Source organism: Myotis nattereri (genome assembly GCF_964212035.1).
Source record: "Myotis nattereri genome assembly, chromosome: 4".
Taxonomy (NCBI): Eukaryota; Metazoa; Chordata; class Mammalia; order Chiroptera; family Vespertilionidae; genus Myotis; species Myotis nattereri.
Genome location: NC_138079.1, coordinates 33,325,487 through 33,345,745, shown reverse-complemented (window position 1 = coordinate 33,345,745; position 20,259 = coordinate 33,325,487). Strand labels below are relative to the sequence as shown.

At 39.7% G+C, this 20,259-nt stretch overlaps 1 protein-coding gene across 1 annotated transcript in view; it reads right to left on the bottom strand.

Moving 5' to 3' along the window:
- The window catches only part of RNF180 (ring finger protein 180), a 93,808-nt gene that overhangs the window by 13,224 nt on the left and 60,325 nt on the right, over positions 1-20,259 (bottom strand). The window contains exons 5-6 of the mRNA XM_081089107.1: positions 8,209-8,434; positions 3,524-3,652 (exon numbers count right to left, since the gene is read on the bottom strand). Coding sequence (XP_080945233.1) covers positions 3,524-3,652; positions 8,209-8,434 — 355 coding nt within the window. The remainder of the gene's footprint in view (positions 1-3,523; positions 3,653-8,208; positions 8,435-20,259) is intronic.

Genomic DNA, 20,259 nt, shown 5'->3' with positions numbered 1-20,259 from the left:
TAAAGAAAATTGTAAGATTTTACTATAAGATGAAAAGATTTAGAGGATCTCAATAAAAGGAGAAAAACCAATGAGTGGATAGGGAAAGCTATTACTAAAAGGTGTCCATTTTCCCCCCAGTTGACTAATACATTGAATAGGTCCTCCCTCACTCAAGCCAACATAGTTTTCCATTGAACCTGACAAGCTGGTTTTAAAACCCAAAAAGAAAAAAGCCAAGGCTCTCTTACAGAAAAACAAGTTTTTAAAAGGTGATGTCAGGACATAAAACTTTAGCAATTAAGACAAAAGGGTATCTCAGAAATAGACCCACACAATGGAAATTTAAAATATGACATATTAGCATTGAGGATCAGTAGGGAAATAAATTATTTTCAATAAATAGTTAGAAAAAAACTAAACAGAAAAATCCCCCAAGCAGTTGGATCCCCACTTACAACACAGCAGCTCCCCCTCCCCTAATCCCACAAAACACCACCACAAATCAATTCCAAAGACCTTTAAAGCTATTTAAGAAACACTCAGGGAATGGATAAAGAATATCTTAAGGAGATAATACACACCAGAAAGATGATGAAGAACTATAATTCATTGGAAGATATCATAAAGTGAAAAGACCACAGCTGCCATTCTTATAATTAACAGAAAAAGGAGTCACCAAAAATATTTTAAAAACTCTCAATAATCAACAAGAAAAACACAATAGGAAAATGGACAAAATTCAGAAATGAATATCACAGCTGAAGAAACTCAATTGCCCAATATACATATAAAAGTATGTTCAATTCCTATTAATAATTAGAGAAATTAAAATGCTGATGAGATCTCATTTTATACCTATCAGACCATCAAAAGCTAAAGGACTGAAAATATCAAATGTGGTAGACAAAGCTGGTGATAAATCAATAGAGTCATTTAGGAAAATGGTTTGGTTTAGGTAATTAAGTTAAAGATTTTTTTTTTTTTTTAATGACCCAGCAGTTTTCTACTGGAATATATTCTGAGGAACTCTTATGCTCCAGGAGAAGAGAGACAATGTTTATAGCAGCATTGTTTATAACAACAAAAACCTGGACAGCTCAGCTGCTCATCATCAGGAAGAATGGATGCCTAGTAAATGGTGCCATGTCCACACGAGGAACAACAGTATAGCAGTAAACATAAATGAATGTGGTTACACTTCCTGAAATGGATGCATCCAAGAAACATAATGCTGAGTGACAACGCGTATGTAGAAGAATATATACATTAACATTGCAAATGTTCAAAGACAACCAAAATTAAATGAAGGTAAGTATACACATGTATACTTATATAAAGAAATGATAGACACAAAATTCAGGGAACGGAAAGCAAACAAAGAAATACAGAAGGGGCACAGTAACCCTGATAACTGAGGAGTCCAGTGTGGGATGAAAATCCTGTGTGTGGCAATTACAGAGGCTTTCCCTGGCAGGCCTCGCAGGGAGAGGGGCCTCCCACACCAGTCTTGGTGTGCGGCCAGGCCAGGGCTTATCGTCTCTGAAGGAGTTGCAGTCAAGGCCTCAGGCCCCCTCGCCAGTGATGCTGGTTCACATACTGACATCCTAGCCCAGCGCCTCATTCCTCCCCAGGTCCTTCACGTGAAGCCCTGGCAGAGAGGGCTTCTCCAGGCACCTCTGCTGAACTCTCTTTGCGAGAAGGGGGAAACCTTCAAGACATTTTTTCTGACTGAGTTAGTACCCAGGACTTTTCCACTCCTAGCCCTTCTCATTTGCTACCCCCTCCCCCCCACTAAAAATATCCCCTAAAAACAACAACCAAAAGCCCTTACAAACCTCAGGGTCCATTAGACTGCCGGTGCCTTTTGATCGGAACTCCCTCAGCAGTGAGGTGATCCCCACCTCTGCTGACCCGCCTGACTCTGGACCAGGGTGTGGTTCAGGGGGAAATGGAACGGAGGGAGGGGGCTGTTGGGAGGGGGATTTGGCATTTCCTTCGGTTTCAGACTCTTGCTTATAGCATTGCACCAAGTGGTTAAAGGCTTAACTCTTTCAGTTTTGACTGAGCCTGACAGCTGGGCTCTTCCTGAGCCCCTAACAGTAACCTACTGCTTAAGTTAGGTTGTGTAATAAAGCTACTTTGAACTCCTCCATAAAAACTTGAGCTCTGTGTGGAGGACAAATAAGATGAAACCACAAAGAAGTAACTGTTTAAATTATAGCATCAGCACCCACGAATACAAAAAATGAAGGAGATTATGGGGTGATCACAAAGTGCTTCATTCTTTTTAAAATTTGGGTGTATCGTAGAAGGCAGGATACAAAGGAATATTTTAAAACACATAATTCATATTATAAATTCTCTCTTTAGAATAAAATCCCTTAAGTAAGACTGATTTTCTTAGATTTTATTTCATATTTGGGGCAAAATGTGATACATTTTAAATATTTTTACCCCAATTCTTTGGATAATGAGTTTCTGCAGATACTAATCACTTTAAAATATATGTGCTTATATAATGGCTTTAAACTACTTTCTTCATTCAAACCACTGTATAAAGTTATATTTGATCCTTAAACTACTTTCTTCAAACCTTAGGGAGTTTGTAAATCAGTTAATTTTTTTACCTCAAGCATGCAGGCTCTGTTTCTTTCTCCTTTTGGTTGATGTCCTTGCTGTGCTATTATCCATCTTCTTTACAAAAGTCCCTCCTGTTCCCTGAAGATCACAGTTCCCCATATCCCACATCTAACCCTTCCCTCCCAGACCCCGTAATATCATCAAGGGCAAGTACTAAAACTGCACAATGGATCATTCTCTGACATACCATGGTTTTATAAAAGGTGAAATTATATTTTAAACTCATATTGTGTGATCATTTGTTACTGTATAAACAGTAAGAAATTCTCAAAGGTGGAAAAGGTATTATAGATTGCCTTGCCCGTATTTTGATAATTCCTTCTATGTAGTGCAATTTGTTATAATTTAGGAAGTGCTTTCACATTAGCTCATTTGATCCTTATAACAACTCCATTAATGAGACAGGGCCGATATAATTATTCCCATCTAACAGATCAGAAGACAGAAACAAAGAAGAGGTTTCGATGATATCCCTGAGGTCAAAGAGCCAGTTAGACCTGAACAGAGGCTGGTCTTCCTGGTCCACTAGACGCCTCTGAGACAAGGCTCTGCCACGAACTACTTGTCCTCATCTTGTGAGACAACTGCAAAATACTAAACCTAAGTAGACAAATCTCTTACTTTTGAGACACATTTCATTACCTACCCAATTAAACATTACTGACCACAAGGCAAAGTAAATTTAATGAGTTTCTCCCAATTATTGCTTGTATTGCATAGTCTCCATTTTCTTCATGTGTACACATGTAGCTTTCAGCAAAATCCTTACTTAAAATTGATCAATTCAGAAATATGTTTCTGGTAACACTGTTAAGGCAGGAAGGAAACAGCTTTAAAAAGAAAGCTTGTACAAAGCTAGCAGACCTTTTTTATTTTTATTATTTTTAATTAGTTTCCTTACCTCCAAAAAGATGGAATGCTTTCTTTCTGCAGCTCGGTAGGGGCCACTTAGCAGAGCTGGATTTCTGAAAGCTTTGTTTTATTTTCAAATATTCTTTAGTGAAGAATGTTTTTGTGGCATTGTTCAGTTCTAGAAGAAAGCAAAAGCAAACTATTTTAAAACATTAATTTGAGTAAAATGGCAAGAACACAAAAAATAATTGTTGTAATATTTTGGTAATATAGTCAGATCTCTTTAAGACAGTGAAGACGAAACTAGAGTCAATTTTCTTTGTAAGTCAAGCCAAATGAAATTCTCCCAAATTCATATTTGAGGCAACTTTGATTATGTCAACATAGGACATGCATCTACTGTGAAGCTTATACGTCAGATACTCTGCCAGACGTGGAGGATGCAGCGGTGGATAAGACATATCTCCTGCCCTTAAGAAGATTGCAGACTAAAAGATGGAAATAGAAGGCACATTAAAAAAATGGGGAATAATAGTGTGTTAGGGATGTAGCAACAGAATAGTTAGAGTAAAATCATGGGAGGCTCAGGAGTGATCATGGTTGGTTGAATCCGCAGATGCAAAACCTGAGGATACCAAGTAGGTGACGACCTTAAAAAATCCTCAGAGCAAATGCAGTATCAGCTTTTCTAATATATCCTCTAGGAGAAATCACATGAAAAATTCCCTTTAAAGTGCCAGAAAAATCTTTGCTCACCTTTAGGAAATGCTATGTTTCTTTTCATGAATCATGAGAATCATTTAATTGTGTACATAGTTTTAATTTTCCCTAGGCAGCCAGATTATTTAAAACCAGGTAGTTCATATCTAATTGTAGTTATAATGTAGGGCCATATGGCTTATTTATCAGCCCATCCATTCTCACCTGGTCTTTATATTCTATTTCAATTAATACATCCCCTTGTGCTGCTACTTCATTAATTATATCTTTAAAGCACCTCAATTCTTTTGAGGTAGGGTATAAATAATTAAGTAGGAATAGTCCCTTTATTACTGACAGCTTCTATATTATAGTACACAACCAAATACTTATTCCAGTGGAATATGTATTCTCAATATGATTTATGTTAGAAAAAACTGATTTTGAAAATAAAGGAAATTATATCTTTGTTGTTTTGATAAATGAATCAAAAGAACACTTGAATCATCATTGCTTTAAGATGTTAGGGAAAGCAATTTTAAAATAATTATCAGTGTTAAATTAGATCATGAAAGGCAGGGACAACATCTGTCTAAATCGCTGTGTACATGGTCTAAATGCTTCTTATTGAAACAGGCTTCTAGTAAATGCTTTCTCATACAAATAGCCAGAGATAATATTGAGAAAGGATGTCATTGGTACCTCCACTTTTTTCACTCCAAAGACCCCAAGGGATCTGGTATTAGAAAGAACCGCTTTCCCCACATCAATATAAGCCAGAAATGAGGAGCCTCCAGTGAGCTCCTGCCCTCTCATGGAACTGCTTTCTTCACTGTCTCCATCCTTTACTTGTTCTTCCCAAGGAAAGAAAGAGTAATCTGCCCATTCTGCACAGCAAAAGAAACAATAAACAAAACAACAAGAAAGCCCATGGCATGGGAGAACATATTTGCTAATGTTATCTCCAATAAGGGTTTAATCTCCAAAGTTTATAGGGAATTCAGACATCTTAACAAAAGGAAGATAAACAGTCCAATCAAAAAATGGGCAAAGGAACTAAACAGACACTTTTCGAAAATGGACATACAAAAGGCCAAGAGACATATGAAAACATGCTTAAAGTCACTAATCTGAGAGATGCAAATCAAAACAGTAATGAGGTACCATCTCACACCTGTCAGAATGGCTATCATTAACAAATGACAAGTGCTGGCGAGGATGTGGAGAAAAAGTAACCCTCATGCATTGCTGGTGGGAATGCAGACTGGTGCAGCCACTGTGGAAGACAGTATGGAGTTTCCTCAAAAAATTAAAAATGGAACTCTCATTTGACCCAGTGATCCCACTTCTAGGAATATATCACAAGGAATCAGAAATACCAATCAGAAAGGATATATTCACCCCTATGTTCATAGCAGCACAATTTACAATAGCTAAGATTTGGAAACAGCCTAAATGCCCCATTAGCAGGTGAGTGGATTAAAAAACAGTAGTACATCTACAAATGGAATACTATGCTGCTGTAAAAAAGAACTTACCATTTGCAATAGCATGGATGGACATGGAGAGCATTATGTTAAGCGAAATAAGCCAGTTAGAGAAAGATAAATATCACATGATCTCACTCATTTGTGGAATATAATCAACAGCATAAACTGATGAACAAAAATAGATTCAGAGACAGAGAAGCATTGAACAGACCATCAAACCTTAGAGGGAAGATAGGGGAGGCTGGGGGGCTGGTGGGGGGTGGTAAGAGATCAACCAGTGAACTCATATGCACAACCCAAGGACACAGACAATGGGTGTTGAAGGCTTGGGAGCGGGGGAGAAGGCAATGGGGGGAAATGGAGACATATGTAATACTTGAAACAACAAAGAATGAGAGAGAGAGAGAGAGAGAGAGAGAGAGAGAGAGAGAGAGAGAGAGAGAGAGAGAGAGAGAGGGAGAGAGAGAGATATTTGCGTAGTGAGACTGATGACAGCTTAATGTCCCAATCACATTTCTCTATTGGGTAAAGTCACTATGCTTGACATGCCCTTTTGTCTCCTTTCATCCCCAGGTCTGCCCAAGCTCAGTTCAGGGATTTTGTGCTCCAGTCTACATGCACTGGGCAGACCAAAGAGGTGAAGCTTTATTTTCTCTTCATGATTTGATTACTAAGCCTAAAACCAGGTTTGCTAGTTGTCATGCAGCTGGCTGGGTTAGGCCAGGCAAAGCTTATCTTCGAAATCTGATTCCCCCTTGCAGGTGGGTCCTTGGATTTTCTTTTCAGGGAGAAAAATGTACCATGTGTTTTCTCCAATTTACTGTACTTACTGTGATCCCCATCAAATCCTCTGTGGTTGAGGCAAGAATGTGGAGATAGACATTCTTTCCTTTAACATTTAGCACACTGTAGTGCAGCACTCAGTAAATATTAGCTCTGCTCACCTCTATCATTCTTCCCTCTTTTCTTGGCAGTTCTCTATGATCCACATTCATTAGCTTTTTCTCTCTTCATTAGTAAGTTTTATTTTATATTATTTATTTATTTATTATTGTTTAAAGTATTACAAATAGTAGTACATATGTCTCCTTTCTCCCCACTGACCTCCCCCTGGCCTCCCCGGCACATGCCCCCACCCCCTTAGTGTCTGTGTCCATTAGTTATGCTTATATGCATGCATCAAATTCTTTGGTTGATCTCTTACCAGTCCCCCCCCCCCACCCTCCCCTGCTTTCCCACTGAAGTTTGACAATCTGTTTAATACTTCTTTGTCTCTGTATCTATAGTGTGTTTTAAATACTGTTTTATATTCCATCTTTGTATGATAATAAAATAAACAAATCCTTGCTCCAATTTTACTTTCTTCTCATTTAAGAAGAAAGACCTTAAGAACAATAAGAAGGTTGAGATGATCTGGAGTGTGGGGGAAGGCATAATAGTTTTTCTCGGACATTTAAAGGTATATCCTGATACTCCAGAGATAATAACAAGGGCCAAAGAATAAGTAATAGTGGAAGGTAGATATGAGGAATAAACAATCAATAGGGCTGCTTCAAGTTTTAATGGAATATCCTTGACACTGGAGAAGTCCACGTAAAGACTAAAAAATAGCTACTTAGGATGATCTAGAAAAGACCTCAGCATAGAGTAAGGGATTAAAAAGATGAGAAACTATTCTTACCTATGATCCTATGATTCTAACAGAGTTCTATGAGTTGGGCAAACACTGTTTTATAAACGAGGGAGAGTAACAAATTATGTTACACTGTATATGATTTTCAATAATTTTCTCATGATCTATAATAAAAGAATATGCAAATCAACCGAATGACCGAACAGCAGAACGACCGTCCAGATGACCTTCCAGATGACCACGCTATGACACCCACTGGCGCCAGGCCTGCCAAGGCGGGTGCAATGTGATTGGTTGGGGGGCCCCCCAACGCCCAATGATCGCACCACAGAAGGAGGCCCAGGCCACCCGGCTAGTGGCCAAAGAGGGAGGCCCAGGACACCTGGCTGGTGGTGCTGTGGCGGGTGGGCGGGGCCCCCCTCTACAGGGTGATCGTTCTGGGGGCCCCATGATCAATCGCTCCACAGAGGGAGGCCCAGGCCACCAGCTAGCGATGCTGTGGTGGGTGTGTGGGGACAGCCAGCAATCACCCCGCAGAGGGAGGCCCGGGCCAGCCAAGCAATTGCACCCCACACCTGTCGCCTGCAGAGGGAGGCGACCGGTGGTGGGGGAGGGGGGAAGAGCTGCACAGATGGCAAGCAGTGGCAGTGGCGGGGGCAGGGCCAACTGCTGGCAGCAGGGGGAAGGAAAGCCTCGATAGGCCCTGATCACCGGCCAGGCCTAGGGACCCTACCTGAGGGGTCCTTGATTGTGAGAGGGTGCAGGCCGGGCTGAGGGACAACTGCCCCCCCCTCCCCCCCGCCACACACACACAAATTTTGTGCACCGGGCCTCTAGTAGTTTATAAAATACATTAAGATCTGGAACAAAGAGAATACAGAGGCAATCATGTTAATGAAAGGGAACAGTTACCTGTCTGGAAAAAGACTCTGGAAATAATTGTCCGACATAGTGGGCAGGGAGTGCTTGCAGGATTGTCTTTGGCAAGAGTCCGTAAGCAGGGCTCACAGAAGATGTGGTGGCAAGGGTAACACATGTATGGGTTGAAATAAACATCCAGACACACTGCACAGATGTAGCTTTCCTTTTCTTCTACATATTCATTTTCATCATCTGTATTCATGTCATTAGTCAAAGTCTGCAAAACATAAGCAAAACCAATTTTTCTTAGTTCAGCATGAGATTAGTTTCCTTGAAAAAAGAGAGACTGACTTTATATTTTGTTAAAATGAATGAAAATATTTATAAAAGCATATAACATTTGCTTCTGTGACATTCAAACGGACAGAAATACTACCTTGTAAAGAAGAAACTGAAAACACACGAGAAAACTCACAATCTCCATTATTCTTTTTCTAGAACGCTAAATGCTAGCATACACCTAAGCATACTACGCACACCTGTATCTCTAAGTAACCAGCACTAATTAGTAAGTGTTAGGTATACCAGACCCAGGATTAAAGATTCTCCATTTGTCCTACCCCCACCGCCGTATGAAATTTTATGGATGCAGTATAGAGAAGTGGTTCAGAATTTGGGCTGTAAAGTCAAACAGACCTGTGGCTTAAATAAGTTATTGTGACCTTAACCTTATTCAATCACTCTGATTCTCAATTTCCTGCTAAGTATAATGATTGTCTTAGTCTGTGTGGGCTGCTGCTCCTGTCAGACAAGGTTCTGATATTTAGAGCTAAACTCACAATAACCATCTCCACTTGCCTGCTAACTCCCTACTTTTCACAAGCAACCATCCCTGAGACAACAGTGGTTAAGACCTTTCATACCTTATCTTGGCTCACACAAAATATAAAAGCACATGTGCACATAAACACGCTGCTACCTTTTCACTTATCAACATATCATGAGTACCTGTATCAGTAGATACTGATCTATCTTTTCCTCTTATTTTTAACCTAGGTACACACGTATTTTACATAAATAAAATTATCTCATCTCATCTTCTCATGTTTCAGCTTCTCTCTCCCTCCCCCCCCCCCCCCCCTCCTTGCTTGCCTTCCCCCTTCCTGTCTTTGTGGACTTGCTCCTCCCCTCAGTCTGATTCCTCTCTGACGCCTGATCACTCTCCTTCTATTACTCTGGCCCCTATAAAAGTGTTCCACCCTCTGTTAGGCCCCTACTATTCTTCTGATACCTTCCACAATACTTCTACATCAAGCACACTTGTTCTACATATGTCCTCCTCTATTACATTTATATGACCCTTGTGGGCATGGATTATGCTTTATTTACTTTTTCTTAACTCCTGGACCTGGAGGGAAGAATAGAAATTGGAATGAAGGGTAAAAGTGGAAAGGAAATTTGAGTTAAGAGGAAAGGATGGGGAAACCATGGAGAGTGAGGATGAGGCACCTGTCAGTCTGACTACACAGGGTTTTTCCAATAAGGAATAGGAAATATTCCTTGGAGAGATAAGGTGTGTCAGGTGCTATTGATCAGGACTGGGCAAGTGATAGACTATGGGCCAAAGACAGGCTGCTGCCTGTTTCTGTAACTAAAACTTCACTGGAACACAGCCATGCTCCTTTGCCTCTGCACTGTGGATGGCTGCTTTGTGCTACCATGGCAGAACTAAGCAGTCGTGACAGAGACTATGATCGGCAAAGCCTACAGTAGAGACCATTCCTTGCTAGCCTGAGAAGTTTCATTATGTTCCTGAACACAGCACTGCTAATTTCCCCCTCAATCAATAAATATTTATTGAGTGAGTTAATAAGCATTATTTCAGGCTTTCTTAGTCTGCTCAGGTTGCAATAACAAAATACCACAGACGGGGTAGCTTAAACAGCAAACATTTATTTTTGTCTTCAAGCTGGGAGTCCAAGATCAGGGTGCCAAATATGGTGAGTTCTGAGGAAAGCTCCCTTCCCGGCTTGCAGATGGCCACCTTCTCTCTTTGCGCTCACGGCCTTTCCTCTGTGCATGCAGAGATCTTTCTTCCTTTTCTTACAAGGCCAGCAATCCTATGTGACCACCCCCTCCACCCCTATGGTATGGCCACGTTTAATCTTTATTATCTCCTAAAATCCCTATCTTGTTGGGCGTTAGAGCTTCAACAGATGAATTTTGGGAGGACACAACTCAGTACATAGCACAGATACACAAGGCACTAGGAATACTGCAGTGAACATATCAAGCTAGTAAGGCCTAAGAACTAGTTCTTTAAAAAGAACTACACATATATATATGAAAGATCTATATATATAGAAGAAAAATCTCTCTATATATAATATGCTAACTGTCCCTCTGACTGTTTGACAAGTCGCTATGATGCTCACTGACCACCAGGGGGCAGATGCTCCAACCGGTAGGTTAGCTTGCTGTTGGGGTCTGGCCGATCAGGACTGGGTGAGACAGGCCAGACATGCCCTGGAGCCCTCCCACGATCCCTCCCTGGCCCCGATCCTGCACTGGTGGGGTCCCTCGGCCTGGCCTGCGCCCTCTCACAATCCGGGACTCCTTAGGAGATGTCGGAGAGCTGGTTTTAGCCTGATCCCCACAGGCCAGGTGAGTGCACAGGGCCTCTAGTATATTTATAAGAATGTGAGTCTTAAGTGGCAGAAAGAGGCCGTAATTAAGGAATGGGTACCAAGGACCTGAACCAGAGTGGTTGCCTTGAAAATTTAAGATATTTTGAAACCAAAATCAGCAACAGCTAATTTTCATTTTGGTTAAGGAGGAGGCACTGGTTTTATGATGAAAAATTTGATTTTTCCCCTCTTAAGTCTTAAAATAATCATATCCTTTGAGTTCACATTTTTATTCTTATTTGCATTTCGCAACTTCTTTTGAAGTTTTTAAAAAAGAAGTCAAAGATCCGTGTTTCTGGCCTCCAGGCAGGTGAGAAGTCCCACTGGGCTATGAGCTACCATGGAGAGTGAACACATCTATAATAAAAGCCATTTCTCAGCCTCCAGTGCCAATCCTTACAGCTGTCAATCAGTTCCAGATCCACTAAATGCAGCTGCTCAAAACCACAGCCTGTCACTCATTACTAGAGAGTAAAGAGTTCTTTCAGTCTTCTCTCTTCTTTACTAAAGCTCTTGGGCCTCTTTTCCTGCCTTATTACTTACTTCTTTATTTTCTTTGTATCTTTGTAGCAAAAAAAGCTCCTCCATTTATATATTAACCAGTGTGTTTTCTGTTCCAGGACCTTGTTATCCATGACCCTTCTCCACTCAGGCAGAAATAGATAATGTTTGATTGCCTCAAGGAATGGATGGCATAGCAGTATGTAAATAACAAAGAAATTATTAAATTTTTGGCATTTGATTTTCAAAAGCCAGGATTCTGAGTATAAATGGTAGAAATGAAGAGTTTTTTTTTTTTTTTTCCTGCTTCTGCTTTCCCCATCTCCTATGCTCAACATATACTAGATAAAGATTCTTTGGGATTTGGGCAGAAATCTGGGGGATCTCTGAGAGAACACTATGCAACATATTCACCTAAATCGGAGAATAATGGACAGGATAAGAAATTCCATCAGATTTTGGGTTTTGATAGGAAGCCCACAACCTCCAATCTCTAGAATATAGTCCAAGGAGGAAGCAAGGTCTCAGAATTCTCTCATGCTTAGCACAGAAGGAGCAGCAAAAGATAGCACTGACTTAGCACTGAGTGGACAGTTAAAGTACTGTCAATCAATCACTCAATACAAGAAAGAAAGTAAAGTAACCATGCAGACAGCTTAGTAGGTGTCAACCACGCCAAATATTCATTACACCTTTCATTATGCTGACCTAGAAACTGAGGACGCATACCTAGGGGGAAAGGAGAGAAAAAGTTGTGTATTGATTAAGATTTAGTTTCTAGTCTCCAACAGAAAGAGGGCTCAAAAAAATTAAATTTACTCAATCACTTATTCATTCATTCATTCAGCAAATATCCATTACATATTTGTTAAGTACAAATAACATTTAGTTAAAAATACTGAAAATTACATTTCTTGAATACCTGACTTTGTGGACTATGATTCATTCCTAGAACAAATTCTTCCCTCCCTCATTTTTTCATTATATCTTTTAACCTCTTCACATAAACTGACGGTCTGATCGATGTTTCTCTGTCTCTGGATCTGTCTTTGTTCATCAGTTTATGTTGTTCATTATATTCCATAAAAGAGTGAGATCGTGTGATATTTATCTTTCTCTGACTGGCTTATTTCACTTAGCATAATGCTCTCCAGTTCCATCCATGCTGTTGCAAATGATAAGAACTCCTTCTATATTTGATACAAAGTCCATGCTAGTTATGGAAAAAATTTAGCTATTAAAGTTATCAGAAAATAGCAGTAATTAAGGAATGGCACATGAAAGCTACTCTAAATATACAGACATAAATGTTACAGAATTCTTTTCATTTATGATTCTTAAAAAATGTAAATTTTTATGTCATTGTGTCATAAGAATCTGTATTTCTAGTATCAGAGTATGACTTCAAATTTGTACAAATGCATATTCCAAATTTGATAGTTTCGCATTTCTAATATATACTAGCTTCTGTAATTAGCTAGTTACTAATAATAGGAAAGGAGCAAAGAGAAAGCCAGATATTATGGATGTCATTTGGGCAGCTTCACCAGGAAGCTGCAACTTTGCACTCCCAGGGAACCACTGGCCCATTCCCTGCATACCACTGCAACAAAGGGGAATGGATGCATGCACAGTAAAACTGGCACAGCATAGGGAAGATGCCTTCAGTCAAAACCTGGAAACAGATCATTGCCCAAGGTAGGCAGGGTCACTGCAAACCTGCAAAAATTTGGGAATAGGTAATCCCCTAACTAAAGGAATTTGCTCTTCTGCATTTGCCTGTGTTTCCTCCATAGCCATGTGGTCCTGCTGACCCCACACAAAACGGACTGATGGACTGCAGCAAGGAACACAAGCTAAGCTAGCCTGATCTGAACTAGACTGCTCCAACATGGAGAGGAAACTCTGGAAATTATCTCTGATTCTAGCTCTGCTGAAGCAGAAGCTACACTTCTTCCTTGGCAGGACAAGGGGAAGTGGGACCTTGGAAACAGGGGTGTATTTCAACAGAAATAAAGCTTTCTACAACACCTCATCCACTCGTGTGAGTCTCTGAAAATTCATTTTCTTGGGATATTGTAAGAAGACCACCCCTACAAGGAACTGGTAGAGATGAGGATCTCTCCCCATGGATAACACTTCCATGTCGGTCATCAAAAATACATTTTAGGAAACAATTGGAAGAGTTTTCTATATTCCCCAAAAAACACTTTTGGTCAATATGGGAAAACAGGCTAATGCAATAAGCCTCACTCAAATGCTAATTAAAAAAATAAAGCTACATAAAGTGTTCAAAAACCTGGCGGAAGGAAAAAATGGTGGCTGAATAGGTAGACATGTACTGAGCCTTATCCCAGAGCAGATAAACGGGGCACCTAAATTGAGTAACATCCATCTGGAATTGGTTAAGTAGACACAGCTGGTGAGACCATTCACAGCCGGGAGGGGCACAGCACACCTGGAGAATGGTAGAATCGGGGATCTGGGCGGGAGAGAGAGACGTGTGTGACCACCGGGACAAGGTCAGAAGGAAGCTGCATGGCACCAAGTCCGCGTCCCTTGGAGACAGGCATAACATCCGACTATGGAAGAGAGGTCCACAGGGTTGCTGGCAGCAGAAGGTTCTAGATCTAAGTCCACAGCTGCAAGAGGCTGAGCCCAGAAAGGAGGCCTGAAGAGTTGCCCGAGCCATGCGATGCAGGGGGGGCGGGCAGGGAGAAACTCACAGTTGTTTAGACGCTGTTTTGTCTTTGTCTTTATTCGATAAAACCAGTTCATAAGAAGTTTCAAATACAAGTACTCACTGTGGTGGAGGTGTGGGTTTGTGGAGTCATGGGAGAGGCTGTGGAGGAGAGTGGATGGGGGAGAGGTGACTGGGAGCCCGGCACTGAGACATCTAAGCAGCCCTTTTACTCCTGAAGAGCCAGCCCCTCCCAGCAGCCTCAAGACAGCCAATACAGCCAGACCCAGACTACAACCTGAGCTGTACAAAGGAAACAGACTTGAATAGCCCTAAAGAGCCCTCAGGGACTGAGTTGAAAAGGGGGGCTCAGTCCCGGAAAAGGAAAGCAATACAGCACCTAAAGCCCTGTCGGAAACAGAAGCTTGAGAGATTAAGACTGACAGCAGGCAGATTGGTCCCGCCTGCTTGCATACAAACAGAGGAGCTGTGGATCACCTGGAACTTCAACAAGGTGCTAACTACCTTACAGGAAACTGAGAAGTGGCAGACAGAAGAGTGGGGTCTTAAACCAGCCCCCATGGGGCATTAAAACTCAGCTGAAGTGAATGACACTTCACTTCTTTATCTTTTGTTTTTAAAAATAAAATATTTTATTATTTTATCTTATTTTTTCCACCCTTTTCTTCCCCACTTCTCCTTCTTCCATCATATTTTCCACTTTCCTGTCCCCACTTCAGTTTTTCTCTTTCCTTTCTTTTTACCCCTGGTTAAAAACTGATCTTCTTTATCTGCTTTACTGATGTATTATTATTATTATTATTATTATTATTGTAGTCTCTGTTGGCTTATTCATATATCTAACTTCCTCTCCCCTGCTCCAATTCCATGAATCCTTCTCCTTTCTCTTTCTCTAATAGTCATTTTTAAAAAATGTATGCTTGCTTTTCCTCTCCTCTCATGCTCTCTTCTTCTCCTAATTGTTTAATTAGTTTCACTCAATAAACTCAAGCCTACCTGCTCTCTCCTCTATTCTCCTTTTCCAAAAATGAATGAATAAATTAAAAAATATACATATATTTTGTTTTATCTTTTTTAAAAAAAATATATTTTATTGATTATTTACAGAGAGGAAAGGAGAGGGATAGAGAGCTAGAAACATCAATGAGAGAGAAACATCAACCAGCTGCCTCCTGCACACCCCCGACTTGGGATGTGCCCGCAACCAAGGTACATGCCCTTGACTGGAATCGAACCTGGGACCCGTCAGTCCCCAGGCCGACGCTCTATCCACTGACCCAAACTGGTTAGGGCTGTTTTATCTTTTTATTATTTATTTTGTAATTATTTTATTTTATTTTTTTCTTTTCTTCTTATCCACTCATTCTCTTTCTACCTCCTCTATACTGAACCGTGGTCCTTCCCCTATTCATTCAATTCCTTAACCTTACTTTCTGTATATAAGCTCTGCTTCTACTGATTCTGTCCTCCCTCCCACCCGTTTTGTGGGTGTTGAAAGGGCGAGGGCTATGCCCTCTATCTTGCCCTGGATCCTCCATGTTGGGGCAGAGGCAGAGGAGTGCCTTCTTCCCGGAGGTCCAGGCCCCTGCTGGCCACGCCCGGGAACAAGACCCAACTTGGCGCCTGGCCAATTGGAGGGCCTACAGTCAGCTCCCCTCCCCTCACTATTAAAGCCCTGATTATCTCATGAGTGGGACTCGGTTTCCGGTCGCTGCGTCGACTGGAGGCCCGGGTCGGGTTAGCTAACACAATAAAGGACCTTCTGCTTTTGCATCGGACTGGCTCCCTGGCGTGGTTTCTTGGGGATCTTGAATTCTGGGCATAACAGGTGTATGTTGTTTGCATTTTTTGGTTTATCTGTTTGTTTTGTGGTGTTTTCTTATCTTTATTTTCTCTCATACCTTTTATTTTCTTTCCTTGACATCATCTTTCCTCTCTTTTCTCTCTCCTAATTCTCTTTTCTCTGGTGGTCACTTTTATTGGGGTTATTGGTGTCATGAGTACATTCGGGTTTTGTTCCTTTTGTGTTGTGTCTTGTCAAGTTGTATTTTGTGTTGTTTGGTCAAGGTGGTAGAGAGTGAGCCACATAACCAGACACCATGAGAGGAGACTCTATCCACGAACTGGACAGCAACACTCAAGACCCAATTATACCAAAAGAACCCAAATATCCCAAGTAGGGGGCGTCCCTAGAATACCCAGCCCAGAAGACCTGAGAGATTGCTCTACTGGGTCACCCAAAACATGAACTATATAAGACAAACTCAAAAAATCGGGGTGGCATAGCAGTATGATCTAATACATAGAAACAATCACAAAGGAACAGCAAAAATGGGGAAACAAAGAAACAACCCCCATATGAAAGAAAAGGAGGAAGCACCAGAAAAGGAAATAAATGAAATGGAGGCAAGCAATTTATCAGAGAAAGAGCACTGGTTATAAGGATGCTGAAAAGGATGGAAGACAAATTCAACAACATGTAAGAATCAACAGGAAATAAAGAAGAATCAATAATAGGGGTACCAGTAGGAGAGGAAGCTTAGCAAGGACCAGAAAACCTGTTTGAAGAAAAAATGACAGAACACTTCCCTGATTTGGGGAAGAAAAAAGGCACACAAGTACAAGAAGCACACAGAGTTCCAAAAAAGATGAACCCAAAAAGGCCCACATCAAGACACATCATAATTAAATTGGCAAACATCATTGACAAAGTAAGAATCTCAAAGACTGCCAGAGAGAGACATAAAGTTACCTATAAGGGATCTCTAATTAGACTAACAACTGATCTCTCAATAGAAACACATCAGGACAGAAGGGAATGGAATGAAATATACAGAGCAAAGCAAGGACTGAATCCAAGAATACTATACCCAGCAAGGTTATCATTCAAAACTGAAGGTGAAATAAGGAGCTTCACAGAAAAAAAAAAGGCTAAGGGAGTTCATTACCACCAATCCAGCAATGCAAGAAATGCTAAAGAGACTGGTGTAAAAAGAAGAAATAGAAAGGGAAGAAGGAACACAGGAATAAAGAATAAAAATGACAACAAATAGTACCTATCAATAACAACCTTAAATATAAATGGGTTAAATGCTCTAATCAAAAGACATAGGGTAGCTGAATGGATAAGAAAACATGACCCATATACTTGCTGTCTACAAGAGACCCACCTCAGAACAAAGGACTCACAAAGACTGATAGTGAAAGGATGAAAAAAAATTTTTCAGGCAAATGGAAATGAAAAGAAAAAAAAGCTGGGGTAGCAAAACTTATATCTGACAAATTAGACCTCAAAGTGAAGGCCAGAACAAGAGATAAGGAGGGCCACTTCATAATACTAAAGGGAGCAATTCAACAAGAGGATATAACTCTGGTAAACATATATTCACCCAATACAGGAGCACCCAAATACATTAAAAAACTTCTGGAAGATATCAAGGGAGAGATTGCCAGCAATACCATCATAGTAGGGGTCTTTAATACCCCATTGACACCACTGGATAAATCCTCTAAACAAAAAATCATCAAAGAAACAGCAATCCTAGATGACTCACTACATCAGATGGAACTAATCGACATCTTCAGAACATTGCACCCCAAAGCTACAGAATACACATTCTTCTCAAGTGCACGTGGGACATTTTCAAAGATAGACCACATATTAGGACATAAGAAATCTCTTCAAATTCAAGAAGATGGAAATCATATCAAGCATCTTCTCAGATCACAATGGAATAAAATTAGAAATCAACTACAATAAAAATAGCAAACATTTTGAGGCTAAATAGCAGGCTACTAAACAATGATTGGATAATCAAAGAGATCAAAGAAGAAATAAAAATCATCCTGGAAACAAATGATAACAAAAACACAACAATCCAAAATCTATGGGACACAGCGAAAGCAGTCCTGAGAAGGAAATTCATAGTTCTACAGGCCTATCTCAAAAAAGAAGGAAAACTATTAATAAAGTATCTAACACTACAACTCAAAGAATTAGAAAAAGAGCAACAAGAAAAAGCCCTCAGTAAGCAGAAAGAAGGAAATACTAAAAATCAGAGCAGAAATAAATGACACAGAGACCAAAAAAAAAAAATAATAATACAAAAGATCAATAAAACCAAGAGCTAGTTCTTTGAAAGGATAAACAAGATTGATGAACCTCTAGCCAGGCTCACTAGGAAACAGAGAGGACCCAAATAAACAAAATCAGAAATGAAAGACGTAAAGTAACAACCAACCCAGAGACATACAGAGAATTGTAAAAACACTACAAACAACTCTACTTCAACAAACTGAACAACCTAGATGAAATGGACATATTCTTAGAAAAATACAAGCTTCCAAAACTCAATCAGGAAGAATTAAAAAAAAAAAAAAACATGAATAGGCTAATAACTACCAATGAAATTGAAGCAATAATTTAAAAAAAGAAAAAAAAAAAACGTCCAGCAAACAAAAGCCCTGGTCTGGAAAGCTTCACAGGGGAGTCTTACCAAATATTCAAAGAAGAACTAAAATCTATCCTCCCCAGACTATTCCAAAACATTCAAGAGAAAGGCACACTTCCAAGCTCTTTCTATGAAGCCAGCATTACCCTAATCCCAAAACTAATAAAGACACCACAAAGAAAGAGAATTAGGCCAATATCCCTGATGAAAATAGATGCTAAAATCCTCAACAAAATTATAGCAAATTGGATCCAGCATTACATTAGAAAGATCATACACCATGACCAAGTGGAATTTATCCAGGGATGGAAGACTGGTACAATATCTGTAAATCAATAAACGGGATGCATCACATAAACAAATTGAGAGACAAAAATAATTATATCAACTGATGCAGATAAAGCTTTTGAAGAAATCCAACACCCATTCCTGATAAAAACTCTCAGCAAAGTGGGAATAGAGGGATCATACCTCAACATAATAAAAGCCTTATATGACAAACCTACAGCCAACATCATACTCAATGGGCAAAAACTAAAACCATTTCCCTTAAGAACAGGAACAAGACAGAGATGTCCACTTTCACCACTCCTTTTTGACATAGTGCAGGAAGTGCTAGCCATAGCAATCAAACAAGAAGAAGAAATAAAAGGAAAAGAAGTAAAACTGTCATTATTTGCAGAAGACATGATATTGTACATAGAAAATCCTAACGACTCCATAAAAAAACTACTAGACTTAATAAATGAATTTGGCAATGTAGCAAGATACAAAATTAACACCCAGAAGTCTATACCTTTTTTATACACTAATAACTCACAGAAAGAGAAACTAAAAAACAATCCCATTTACCATTGCACCAAAAAAATTAAGATACCTAGGAATAAACTTAACTAAGGAGGTAAAAGACTTGTACTCAGAAAACTACAGGACATTGAAAAAAGAGATAGAGGAAGACATAAACAAATGGAAGAATATACCGTGTTCATGGACTGGTAGAATCAACATCATTAAAATGTCCATACTACCCAAAGCAATCTATAGATTCAATGCAATCCCCATTAAAATGCCAATGGCATATTTCACAGATCTAGAATAAACTCTCAAAAATTCATCTGGACAAAAAAAAGACCCAGAATAGCCTCAAAAATACTGAGAAAGAAGAACAACATTGGAGGGATCACATTACCAGATATTAAGCTATATTACCAAGCCACTGTTTTCAAAACTCCCTGGTACTGGCACAAAAATAGACATATAGACCAATGGAACAGAACAGAGAACCCAGAAATCGGCCCAAGCCAATATACTTAATTAATAGTTGACAAAGGAGGCAACAGCATACAATGGAGTCAGGACAGTCTCTTTAATAAATGGTGTTGGGAAAATTGCACCGATACATGCAAAAAAATGAAACTATACCACCAACTTACAACGTACACAAAAATAAATTCAAAATGGATAAAAGACTTAAATGTAAAAATCTTAGAAGAATCCATAGGCAGCAAAATATCAGACATATGTCATGGCAATATGTTTACCCACATAGCTCTTAGGGCAGTGATGGCGAACCTTTTGAACTTGGCGTGTCAGCATTTTGAAAAACCCTAACTTAACTCTGGTGCCGTGTCACATGTAGAGATTTTTTATATTTTCAACCATAGTAAAACAAAGATTTATATTTTTGATATTTATTTTATATATTTAAATGCCATTTAACAAAGAAAAACCAACCAAAAAAATGAGTTCACGTGTCATCTCT